The sequence below is a fragment of the Plecotus auritus genome, assembly GCF_963455305.1.
Source record: "Plecotus auritus genome assembly, chromosome: 1".
Lineage (NCBI taxonomy): Eukaryota > Metazoa > Chordata > Mammalia > Chiroptera > Vespertilionidae > Plecotus > Plecotus auritus.
In genome coordinates, this window is record NC_137770.1 from 15234120 (window position 1) to 15247412 (window position 13293).

Genomic DNA, 13293 nt, shown 5'->3' on the forward strand with positions numbered 1-13293 from the left:
GCAGAGTCCGAGCTCACCAAGACCGCACTGTCAGTCAGTGGTTGGGCCCGCTAACTGGTGCCCTGAGCTGGTTGTCCGGAGTCCTCCCCGTCAGTGGAGACGATCTGCAGACTGTTGCTGTGATGTGCCTTCAACCCTGAGTGTTTTTCTATCTCATTGATACTTCACAGCCTACCTTGAGGAGATCCAGTCTGTCCGACGCCACACAAACAGTACGAGTGAACCAAAAGGCCCCAACCCCCCGCTGCTGGTCCACTGCAGTGCGGGGGTGGGGAGGACCGGCGTCGTCATTTTGTCCGAGATCATGATCGCCTGCCTGGAGCACAACGAGGTGCTTATTTCCTTCCTTTTTGGCGTGGGGAGCGGTGGGCCAGGCGCAAGTCCGGGAAGAGAGGGACCTTGTTATCTAACAGCTCTTTCTGAACAAGGTTTCTTGGTGTGTGTTTTCCCCACAAGTAGGAATTTTTTTTATTTGTCACAGATAAAAGTCTGAATTTTATTTTTATTGATTGATTTATTTAAAAACATTTTTATTGATTTCAGAGAGAAAGGGAGAGGGAGAGAGAGATAGAAACCTCAATGATGAGAGAGCCCTAGCTGGTTTGGCTCAGTGGATAGAACAGTGGCCTGCGGACTGAAGGGTCCCGGGTTTGATTCCGGTCAAGGGCACATGCCTGGGTTGCAGGCTTGATTCCCAGTAGGGGGCATGCAGGAGACAGCCGATTGATGATTCTCTCTCATCGTTCTCTCTCTCCCTTTCCCTTCCTCTCAAATAAAATAAAAAAAAAGATGAGAAAGAATCATCCATCGCTGCCTCCTGGGAATCAAACTGTGACCTCCTGGTTCATAGGTCGATGCTCAACCACTGAGTCACGCTGGGCTGGGCCCAAGTGGGATCCTTGGTCTGGGGGCGCGTATGCATCAGCTCGTTCTCCTTGAGCACCTGTCTGAGCTCCAGTTGCTCTTCCAGAGCTGCGACCTTCCCCGCGCAGCTCCATGAGTTCTCCCAGATCGAGCGGGGGCTTCTTGCCTGTTGACTTTTCTAACACAGACATCGGGGAGCAGATTAGTAGATTGGCCAGCTTTTCTGTGCCTTTTCCAATGGAATCAGTTTATGGACCACTTCTTTCCTGTCATTTGCCTGCACCTCTCGGGTCATGATTTCCATCATCTTACGGATTTGGCGGACCTGTTGCTGCTGAGAGTAAGAGGTCATCTGAATCTGATTGTTGCATTTTTTAGTAAAACCAACACAGAATGGACCAAGCAAATAATGGTTGGTAGCCTTGACAAAATACGAGCTTCAGCCGTGGTCTGCCACTGTTTGACCAGGCAGCACATTTTGTCTCCATGTAAGATCCACACCAGGGAAATTAGACAGGGTTTGCCCTGCACATCCTCAGTAATTAGCTTGAATGTTCTAAGTGCAGCTTCATGATTCTGCAGGTCCGCTGGGCTCACTTCAACAACACGACCCTTGAGGCCGTCAGATGTGATTTTGGTTCCTTGAGTTCTTGTGACTAGTTTTCACCAGTATTTCCTGTGTTGAACAAGGCAGGTGCTTTCATATCACACCCATCTTCCGTAGAAAATGGATCAACCACTTTCTCCTTGGCCCCCCTTGTTGCCGCCTTTCATAGGGTATTTATTCTTGCCGACCGCCATGGTGTGCTTCTTAGAGAGCCGAATGGTCCTTGGGTTCTCTTGTTCATTTGTGTGTTATTTTGGTAGAAGATGCCCAGGTAGACGAGTTAGGAGGTTGACCATTTCCTAACCAGATTTGTGCCAGGACCCCAACTCTCCCGCCCCCTTCTTTCTCCAGGGGAGTGCATTCCCCTCACCGCTGCATCTCTCAATCTAGGTGCTCGACATCCCACGGGTGCTGGACAAGCTGAGGCAGCAGAGAATGATGCTGGTGCAGACCCTGATCCAGTACACGTTCGTGTACAGAGTTCTCATCCAGTTCCTGAAAAGCTCCAGGCTCATATAAGCTCCCACAGCTGCTGAAGGGGACCCGCCCAGGTGAAGCGTTTACAGTCAGAACAGGGCCGGCCTGACTCACATTTACTCCTCAACACTCGTCCACGCAGAAGGCTCACTGGGAAGTAAGGGCGGTGTGGATGCCAGCACTGAGGGAGCGCGAAGGCTGCGGGGGACTTCACCTGGGACGATGCCGGAGATGGAGGATTTGGTGTCCAGGGAGTGGCCCTGCCCCGGTCTGTCTGATTTGCAGCACTTGCACACGTTTTTGGAGACTGTGTTTTCTAGACAATTCTCTATTTTACTGAAGCTATGCTGGGCAACTCTGGCAATCATTAATAGGCATAGATTTCTATCTTAAACAAGTTTTTGCTAATGGAATTTTATTTCATTACTAAAATATTTTGGGGTTTTCTTGTTGAGAAACTGAACTTTTCCATGGAGATAATCCACAAATATGAGTGGTTCCTTTGTAACTTTGTATTTAAAACCATGTTATTATCTTTTGATATTTTTTAAAAAAAACCTTGGGTACTTAACCGTTTAGTTACCAAATCCAAACTACAAGAAGAATCTAAAAGTGTTATTTTGAAATATGTAGAAAGCATTATTATATTCAGAAACATTTTTTATCCTAAAAATTCATATATTTTTTACCTTCTATATTTTCCAAATCAGAGTTTGACTCATTAAGGTACGGAAACGAATCAGTTAAGGGAAAGCTGTGAATGAAGGCACATCATTTTAAAATGGAAGAGAATAATCAGATTCACTGTTGTTTTTCAGTATTATTCATAAACCTAAATGAGTTTGCTTTTGTTGGTTGAAAATGAAGTGAAATTGTGCAGGTTGTGTTTAAGCTCTTTTTCCTGGTTTAAAACAATAAACCTGGGTTAGAATACGTGTGCTGCTTTACCGATGAAACACTAACGCGAGCAGGGGACGTTCCGAAGGAGTTTGGGAGAGGTCAGGAGTAAGAGTGTGTAGGGTGCCTGGGACACCAGTACGTGTAGTGTCAGTGCAGGATGGCAAATGCAGGATGCCTTTGTTTTTCCAAAAACGCAGTATTATCTATCCTCAGACAGAGGTGCTGGGATGGAGAGGGGGAGCCCGGGAGTGTGGGGCTGACCCCCAGAGATGGGTATCCCCAGGAAACTCCAGGCCTGTCAGTGTCAGAGATCACTTGGGTTCCTTTGGAGTTCTTCCACCGCAACCTCTGTTCTCTTTTAACAAATACAATCCAGTTAATATTATCATGGAAAGGAGCCTTAAAGAAGCTTCCTTTTCTTTTGGTTGAAAGAAGAGTTAGTAATAGTTTTACCTCGTCTCCCAAGACCACAGCCCAAACTTCTGGGGCTAGCAGAGGTCACTTGGTGTTCAAGGGGTACTTGAGATTTAGCTTCCCTATCCCCTGACTTCACCCCTGAGGTCAATTTTAGCCTCTTAGTTACCCCTCCCCCACCGCAGTGGGCAGAACAAGGCTGAATGGGGGGGAGTGTCACCTTTGGCCCAGGCTAGGGTGGCCCGGTCACAGTGGGAGTTCAGGTTAGGACTCATTGGTACGTTGAGCCGAGAAGCCATCCCTTTCTTCCTTCTGAGGCTGCTTCTCCAAAATACAGTTCCCAGATTTTTCAATCTAGGGCTCTTTCCCCAAATTTCAATATCCTAGGGGTGTTTCCAGTCCCTGTGTTAACTCCTAAAGCAGTGTAACTTACTGTTGTGACCACTGAGTGTGTATTACCAGCTGTGGGACAGGTTTCCTTCATACAGCACGGACCTGCCTAACTCCCGAGTTACCCAGAAAGCAACCATGTAAGAGGAAAATCCCGAAGATGTTCGTGAAAAGGAATAGTGGAAGTGAGCACGTTTGTCACGTAGGAACAAAATGTTAATTTTAAGCCTGACATTGTTTTTGAGAGCCCTGTTTAAAGAGCAGTAGACCTGAGTGTCAATATTCAGAAAGAGCTATGCAGAAGAATGGATGAAACTTTTTAAGGTGATAGTTCCCATCTCCACACCATGTAAGACAGAAGCATTTCTGATGATGTTTTTTCTTCCATGGTAGGTTTTTAAAAAATTCTGTTCTGTCAGGTTGAAACATTTTAATGTGTCCCACTGACAAGAACATAACGTAAGACAAAATCTGAAGAGTAATATATGGTATGTTTGTGTTCCTGTTGTCATCATATGAGTATAAGAAAGAGGGAGGGCCGAATTGCAGTTTGAATGAAACGCTTACGATGTTGCATGTTTGACATATCTTCTAAGACCATGTAACCTTTTGTCCCTTTTGAATTTTTCAATTTTTCATTATAGTTAGTGAATATGAAAGTATTTCTGAATAAAAATAAATCTAAATTATAGACTCTGATACACTGTGATTTTCAAGAGCGAACTCTCAAACATTGAGGTTTCATAGCTTACCCCGTCTGAACTGAGGATGTTATTGTCTGCCAAAATTAGGCAGTGCTTCAGTATCTTCATGGCTTTTAGTTCCCTGATATTGTTAATTTCGAATCCAAATGACCAAAGTGTACATTTCTACAAAAGTAGGTTACAAATGAGTGCTTCTCGGGGGTCCCTTTTGGCATCTCTGGCATCACTTTTCCTGGTTAGTTAGAATAGCACTTGGAATGTTCATTGCAGTCATTATCATTACTTTTTTTCTGGAACATCTACTGCGAAGCATTCAGAAAGCCCTAGGATTTAGCCTTTCAAACCTTTTGGCAGGATTAAAACAGACGCTGTACCTATGCTTCCGTAGAATCTTCCAGAAGGAGCAAGGTGTGGGCAGAAACACGGAGGACGGTGTCGGGTTGTAGGACAGAGTGACGATGGCATGGCCAAGCTTTCATCATTGGGAGAAAAGTCATTTCAAACGGGTTCATGTGTTAATGTTCATAATTTTAAGAAAATTTAAATATATATGTTATATATAAAGCTTGATATGTATTAAAATCTAAAGCTGGAGGTCAGCTGCAATGTAAGCGCAGATTTAATGGAGATTTGCATGAACAGATGGAAATAAGAGCATTTTCTGTAAATCGTTTTAAAAATCAGACTAGAAGGTGTTTTTCAAAAGGAACTCTTTAGGCTATAAATTTAGGGGATTTGCTTCCATCAGGATTTCATGTAGAACAAGCTAAAATGATCTCTTCCCAGTTTCAAGTTTATTTTTAAAAAATGCAAATTGGAGGGGGCTCTTTTTTGAGCTGAGGAGTACATTTCAAAAATAGAGGAAATGGTACATTAGGAATTTGCCTGGGAAAATGTTCCTCAAAAGAACACGAGTTTTTCAAATTCCTAGAGATAAGGGTTCTATTTACTCTCGTGTCTACAATGGGAGAAAAATGAGGAAAGATCAGAAGTCCGGTTGTTTAAAGTTGGTGTGTTTGGGGAGGGTGGACAGACAGAGAATTTTAGGGAACTTGCGAAGAGGTCCTTATTGTTAAAGTGGCGTCATTTTCTGTACATCACTACAGGCAGTTCCCAAATAAAGATTATGCTCTCGAAGCTCAGATGTATGTTGAATTATTGAGATGTAATAATATTTCCCCTTATGAACAATACTCGAAGTGAGTGTTAACTTTCTTGGTTTGTCCGCCCTAAGCGAATTTTAACTACAGGGGCTCTGAATGGGAAGCAGTGGTACAGAATCCCGTGACCACAATCGGTACTCCAAGGAAAATATACAGCAGTTTTCCCCTGTTGCTCCCTGGTGGTGAAAACAGAGAAAGGGTTCTCTGTGTCTGCTTGGTAGTGGGACTGAGCCTCAGCAAGCAATCGAAGGCAGACTGATCAGTGTCTCATGAGGGACCTAAGATACTCATAAGTGAATATCCCATTGTTTGTTCAGAACCTTGAGTGGCGCATGAAGGGTAAGGAACAGAACGGAACATAAGATGAGGCGAGCAGGGATGCCACCAGGTGACTGGCTGTGAGGAGGGGCAGGGGTGAAGTGGATGAATTGGCAATATAAGCCCTCAGCAAGCAATCGAAGGCAGACTGATCAGTGTCTCATGAGGGACCTAAGATACTCATAAGTGAATATCCCATTGTTTGTTCAGAACCTTGAGTGGCGCATGAAGGGTAAGGAACAGAACGGAACATAAGATGAGGCGAGCAGGGATGCCACCAGGTGACTGGCTGTGAGGAGGGGCAGGGGTGAAGTGGATGAATTGGCAATATAAGCCCTACCTTTCCTGTTTCCACGCACATATTCTTTGGATTGTCACTAACGTGAAATTGGAAGTAGAGATGGACCAAGGAGGAAGCTTACGGTACAGCACCCAGCTGAGGAAGCAGCAGTTCCAAGGCAGTATTCCCATGTAAAGGGCAAATCCAGGTCATGTGTATGTAAATTAGGGTCTGGCTGCACATCTTATTTCCGAAGATGTTTTAGTCACCTCAATATATTTGAGAAATTAAAATACTTTGTTTTAAAAAACTAGAGTAAATCTAAATTGTCTCCAATATGTTGATAGGTTAGGAAAGAATAACCGTATACATACTGATTTTAAATTATGTTTTCAGATTATAAATAAGTACAAATAAATGATAAAAAAGGAGTAATTGTGTTTGAACTGACAGTAGAACAGTATGGGTGACATACGGTTCCAAGTTTTTGACAATTACTTATTAGGTAAATTTTCTGATCATTATCCTTTAATTTCTGTTAAATAACTTTGTGGTGTGCCAGATAAAAGAACCGTTTGAAATCTCTAGGACCCATTGGCTCTGAATCTGATGTAGTTGTACCCACCCTGGCTATAGCCATACATGAAATCTGCAATAAATATGCAATTTTAACTGGACTGATAGGTGGTTTTAAACTGTGTAGAAAGACCAGAACTTTATTTCAGGGGTCACTATTGACATTTTAAGCGTCTATGTGTATTTTAAATTCACACTTTAAAAGCTTGGAGGAAAAAACAACAACACTACAGTACTCACCTTTATGAACAGGTCTATACTATCAGAGAAATTCAGAGGGTTGGATTACCTGGGTTAGTCCTAACATGAGTCTGTTCGTGTTCAATTTTTGTGGTAGGTTGTTGATGAAACTAATACAGAGTTAATGATAACTGGCTTTCCATTTTTATTTGCTCATGTATCAGCTGAGAAAAAGTGAACAAATAAGTGGGGAATGTAAGCTCGGTCACTCATTTTTCCTAAGAGTGCAAACATTGCAGGTCAAACTGCTGTCATAAATGCTAAGAAACTGTCCAGACTTTTTATCCTAGAAGTTTATTAGAAATCACTTAAATGATTGGACCATTGAATGAGACAGATCTTGGGTTACTTATTTTACAGTGATAGTTATTGAAATGTAGTAATATAATCATAGAGGTAAGTCTCCTGAAAGGATCTAATGGTTTTGTAGTTTTTTTTTTTTTTTAAATATATTTTATTAATTTTTTACAGAGAGGAAGAGAGAGGAGAGGGATAGAGAGCTAGAAACATCGATGAGAGAGAAACATCGATCAGCTGCCTCCTGCACACCCCCTACTGGGGATGTGCCCTCAACCAAGGTATGTGCCCTTGACCGGAATCGAACCTGGGACCTTTCAGTCCGCAGGCCGATGCTCTATCCACTGAGCCAAACCGGTTTCGGCTGGTTTTGTAGTTTTACTGGAGTAATACCAGTTCAATAATGGTTCAGTCCAACAAATAGCTTGAAAGAAAAGTGAATGTTCTCCAGAGGAGCAAACATACTTCCAGACCAGATTTAATAAATGCAAGATGAAAAATAATACAAAACTCTTAAATCCACATGAGTTAAACAAAAAGGTGAAAGGAAAAAAAATATGATAATTTGTAACAACTTTTAGATTGGTAGACTTCTAATGGGTGTGTTTGCATAGTTTGGTTTTATAGCACAATAGAGAAATTGAAGTAGTTATTGTATAGGTATGTTTCTTAATGTTTTTGAAAAATTTCTGTTAATGTCAGACCCTCTCCATATTAGATTTTTTTAGTTCTATATTGAAAGCAAGCAACTTAATTTCTTGTAGAATTGAGCTATTATACAATTATCAGTATACTCAAATTCTAACACACTGAAAATGAGGGAAAATATTTGTTAATGTATTAAGACTTTTAAGAAACTTGGATACACGGTCAAACTTTACTCAAAAGATTGATTGTTATTGAGCCACTGAAATAGATTTTTCCTTTTTACTGTATTCTCAAGTAATTTTTATATCAAAATATAAAACATTTAGATTTTTATCATGCAATAGAGGGAGATATTCTGAATATAATTGATGCTGTTTAGTTCAGATGAAGAATTATTCTGTAACAAACCAGAAATTTGTTTTATGTTTCTGAGTTGTTAGTAGCTGAAGCAATCCAACCCCAACCCACAGTAAATTTAGCAAAGCATAATTTAAAAATAAACATTTAGATAATGGCAAGTCTATTTAAATAAAAATTCAAACAGAGGTTAATATGACTTAATGGGCCTTTAAGAAACAAACCCAAAATTTGGAGAAAATTTATGAGTACATTTTCTTAGAAAGTCACCCTGTAATTCAAGCAATGCACTGAAAATTCCACCTTTTTGAAATGGTACTATAAATTGTTGTATTATTTTATAGTTCAAAAAGCAATTTTATGTGGTGTACTATCTGGTGATCAATAATGTAAAAATGTATAATCTGAGCTTAATTCTTCTAAACTGTCATTGGTTTGTAAAAGTGTGTACATTTAATGGGCAAATGAGTTTAAACAACTGAATATATGTGAAAAATATATATATAATAGTCTATTTTGCCATAAAATAAATATTGAAGCAAGATATGATTTGTGTGAATATAATAGTGCAATTAAAGCTAATTTGCCTCTTATTTTTTTTTCATTCTAGATCTTATTGCAAAGAGGCATATAATTACTATTTCCCCATTGTTTTTTTTTTAAATAATGTGCTAATAATAGATGTTTCTTTAAGTAGCTGCCAATCTGTCATCACACATCTCCACAGAAATTAATCACTTAAGAGTAGAATGCATTTTACCAAAATAGCCAGCTTCACTAAGGACTTTGTGGAACAATGAATATATTTGAAGAATAAATTATGCACTTCCATGCATCAACTTCCCAACAGGTCGCCTGAGCTCCTCACTACCATCCCTTAGCTCAGGCGGACTTACTACTATTTGTAAAGTCCACTTTGTGTTTTGGTGGGGTTGTTTCTCACCCAGCAACAGCAGCTGGAAACTTGTTAGAAATGCAGATTTTTGAGGCCCATCCCTGATCTGGGAATTCTGAATCAGAAACTATGGGATGGGCCCCGCAATCTACCTGAACAAGTTTTCCAGGTGATTCTGGTACATGAAAGTGTGAGAACCACTCCTTTAGTAATAACAGGTGTTCAATATAGATCTTAAATTGGGGTTCATTACATAGCCAAGCTATAATTTGGGGGCACTAAAGTTTAGGGAATTTTTATTAGGTTAATGATATTTACCGTTGCGGTAGGCTAGATAATGGGCCTCCAAAGATGCCCATGTCCCTGAGGTTGGGAATGTTACCTTACAAGGCAAAAGGGACTTTGCAGGTGTGATTAAGGTTCTTGAGGTGGAGAGATTGTCCTGGATTATCCAGGTGGGCCCACTGTCATCACAACTATCTCTGTAAGGACCAGTGAGATGAGATGTGATGATGGAAGCAGAGGTGAGAGAGAGCTGAAGATGCTACACAGCTGGCCTTGAAAATAGAGGGAGGGCCCACAAGTGAGGGATGCAGGCAGCCCCTAGGAGCTGGACAAGGCACGGAACAGATCCTCCCCCAGAGCCTCCAAGCAGCCCTGGCAACATCTTGATTTTGGGATTTCTGACTTCTAGAACGATAAGGTAACAAACTTCTTTTTTCCCAAGCCACTATGTTTGTGATAATGTTACAGCAGCAATAAAACAGTATATACTTCCTCTCAGGAAAATCTGGACGGCAAACTCTGCTGTTTTTAAGATCTTGGAAGAAGTAGGTGAATATGAAGTGTGAATCAATGTAGCAGATTGCTTTCCAGGACAATACTAGCACATGAGGGGAAAGGTGGAGAGGTGTTTCTACTTCTAGATGCAAATTATTTCAATTTTAATTTTAAAAGACCCTAAGAATTAACTCAATCTTTGCATCACCTAGTCCACACTCTTAAACCGAGGCCCAGGCAACCATACTTGGCAGGTTGTCATCTTGCCCCATCAAAGTTGGATCTTTTTCTAATTGGCTTCACTGGGGAAAAAAGAACTTAAAAATAAGGCTTCTCAGGAAGATGCTGATTTATATTTTACATCATTTAAATGTTAGTGAATGACGGGGTGTTGAAGGACTGGGTAAAAGAGGTGAAGAGATTGAGAAATACAGATTGATAGTTACAATATAGTCACATGGGTGTAAAGTACAGCATAAGAAATAGAGTCAATAATGTTGCAATCCTTTCTAATAAAAGAGTAATATGCAAATTGACGTACCTCCGCTACATCACAAGCCACGCCTACCAGCCAATCAGGAGCGAGTATGCAAATTAACCCAACCAAGATGGCTGCAGCCACAGAGAGGGCAGGAGGCTTGGGTTTCCCCGGCAATGGAGGAAGCCAAGCTTTCTGCCTGCCCTGGCCTGCCTTGGCCTCCGCTACAAAGTTTCAATTATAGAAGATAAATAAATCCCAACGAAAATGGCTGGGGCCACTGAGCAAGCAGGAGGCTTGGCTCCGCTGAAGGCTACAAAGTTTTAATTATAGAAGATAAATAAATCCTAGATACCAGGGCCTCCGCTTGGGTCACTGGGGGGTGTGGCCGGCCTGCAAACCACCACAGGCACCTAGCCCAGGCCGCCCCATGCCCCAAGGGAACCCCCACCCTGATCTGGGACACCCTTCAGGGCAAACCAGCCAGCCCCCACCCGTGTACCAGGCCTCTATCTTATCTAATAAAAGAATAATATGCAAATTGACCATCACTCCAACACACAAGATGGCTGCCCCCATGTGGTCAAAGATGACTGCCCCCAAGTAGACACAAGATGGCCACCACAAGATGGCCAGCAGGGGAGGACAGTTGGGAGGGACCAGACCTGCAAGGGAGGGCAGTTGGGGGCAATCAAGCCTACAGGGGAGGGCAGTTAGGGGTGACCAGGCTGGCAGAGGAGGGAAGTTGCGGGTAACCAGGCCTGCAGGTGATAGCAGTTGGGGGGACCCAGGCCTGCAGGGGAGGGCAGTTAGGGGCAAACAGGCTGGCAGGGAAGCAGCTAGGCATCAATCAGGCTGACAGGGGAGTGGTTAGGGGATGATCAGGCTGGCAGGCAGAAGCGGTTAGGGGTAATCAGGAAGGCAGGCAGGCGAGCAGTTGGGAGCCTGCAGTCTTGGATTGTGAGAGGGATGTCCCGCTGCCCATTTAGGCCCAATCCTACCAGGATCATTGTGAGAGAGATGTCCTACAGCAGGGGTCCTCAAACTTTTTAAACAGGGGGCCAGTTCACTGTCCCTCAGACCATTGGAAGGCCGGACTATAGTTTAAAAAAAAAAACTATGAACAAATTCCTATGTGTACTGGGGGCCCAGGACGAGTCGACTGCTAGGCAGAACAGCCTAGCACCCAGTGGGCCAGATAAATGTCCTCAGCGGGCCACGTGTGGCCTGTGGGCCATAGTTTGAGGACCCCTGTCCTACAGAGTGCAGGACCAAGCCAAGCCTGATCGCCCACAACTGCCATCCCTCGAGGAGTCCCAGATTGGAGAGGGTGCAGGCTGGGCTGAGAGACACCCCCCTCCTCCCGTGCATGAATTTCGTGCACCGGGCCTCTAGTAACTATATATGGGGCCAGGTGGGTACTGGAAATATCAGGGGAAACACTTCGTAAAGTATATGATTGTCTAACCATTATGCTGCACACCTGAAACTAATACACAGTATTGAATGCAAAGTGTAATTGAAAAATGAAACACCTATTTAAAAAAAGAGCAGCAGAGGGGAAATGGTATTCTGAGCAGACAGGAGATACAAAGGCATGGGGAGGCCCTCTGCATGTTTAGGGGTCAAACAATTAGATGTGATAGACACTCAGGATGCCTGGGAGAGGGTGGCAAGAGGTACGCTGGGTAGGAAAACATGTCGTAAAAAAAGCAAAGGCCCTGTACTTTCTCTTTTTAGCGAGAGGAAACTCTAAAGGGCTTATTTTTAAAGACGGGTTTGGCATGGTCTGCTTTATAATAATAGGAGCAGCCTGTACTTAATTCTCATACAACTGATTTTTAATTGTTGCACCCTTGTGATGAAAGCTCTGTAATTACCCCCTTTCAACCAACTGGGAAGCACAGAGGCTCAGTAACCCAGCTTATTAAGGTCACAGCTCAGAAGAGTCAATCAAACCCAGGTGAACTGGCTTGCAATGCTCACTCATCATGCCTCTAGAAATCAGAGTTGAGATGGGCTGTGGGTGAAGTAGAGGGAGAGATATAAATTAAGATACTGCTTGAAGCCCTGCTGGCGTGACTCAGTGGTTGAGTGTCGACCTCCAAACCACGGTTCGATTCCCAGTCAGGGCACATGCCCAAGTTGCGGGCTGGATCCCCCAGTATGGGGTGTGCAGGAGGCAGATCAATGGTTCTCTCACATCCTTAATGTTTCTATCTCTTTCTTCCTCACCCTTCCTTTCTGAAATCCAATAAAAATATATTTTTAAAAAGATGCTGCTTGAAGAGTTTAAGCCAGTGTTTCTCAAACTTACCAATCACTTTCTACCTTTACACAGCTTTGCTATATCCAAGAACCACTTTAGGTATTTCTTTCAACCAACTCATCTTTTCTAAACTTAATTTTTTAAGAGGAAACTTGAGAACAACAACAACAAAAAATACCCTAACAGCTACAAAAGTCAGGAAGGGCCATGGTCCACAGACAAAAAGCTGTGCCCAGAGTTCGAGGCCCTCACCTTCAATGACATGTCAAAGCAGGGCAGCAGAGTAGGTCTGGGGCTGGGCCCAAACAAAGATGGGGAAGCAGGAAGATGGTTTCTGGGAATATCTTACACAAGATGGCAGCTCCAGCCACGGGAGGAACTGTGAGCCAGGGCAGTGAGTGGGAGTTAGTTCCATGGCTAATGAGGTGAGGGGTTTTCAAAGAGTGAGGCTGGGACTGTAGAAAGGAGCCTGTGGGCCGAGAGAAGGATGAAGTCCAAGAAGTGAATAGAGGGGTGAAGAATTATTGACAGGGAGACTCAGGCTGGGAGCCAAGAGGAGGGTTAGGATATTTTAGGAGGTTTAAGAGGATTGCAAGATGGGGTGAGGGTTCCATAGAGGGCTAAGAGGAAGAACTC

The 13293-nt window shown here is 42.9% G+C and overlaps 1 protein-coding gene across 1 annotated transcript in view; it reads left to right on the forward strand.

Moving 5' to 3' along the window:
* PTPN21 (protein tyrosine phosphatase non-receptor type 21) overlaps positions 1-8827 on the forward strand; it is a gene marked incomplete at its 5' end in the record, with an annotated part of 70713 nt that extends 61886 nt beyond the window's left edge. The window contains 4 exons of the mRNA XM_080684077.1: positions 171-331; positions 1862-5907; positions 6119-7362; positions 7607-8827. Of these exons, the coding sequence (XP_080540203.1) occupies positions 171-331; positions 1862-1990 (290 nt within the window). The 3' untranslated portion in view covers positions 1991-5907; positions 6119-7362; positions 7607-8827. The remainder of the gene's footprint in view (positions 1-170; positions 332-1861; positions 5908-6118; positions 7363-7606) is intronic.
* Positions 8828-13293: the final 4466 nt, after the last annotated feature.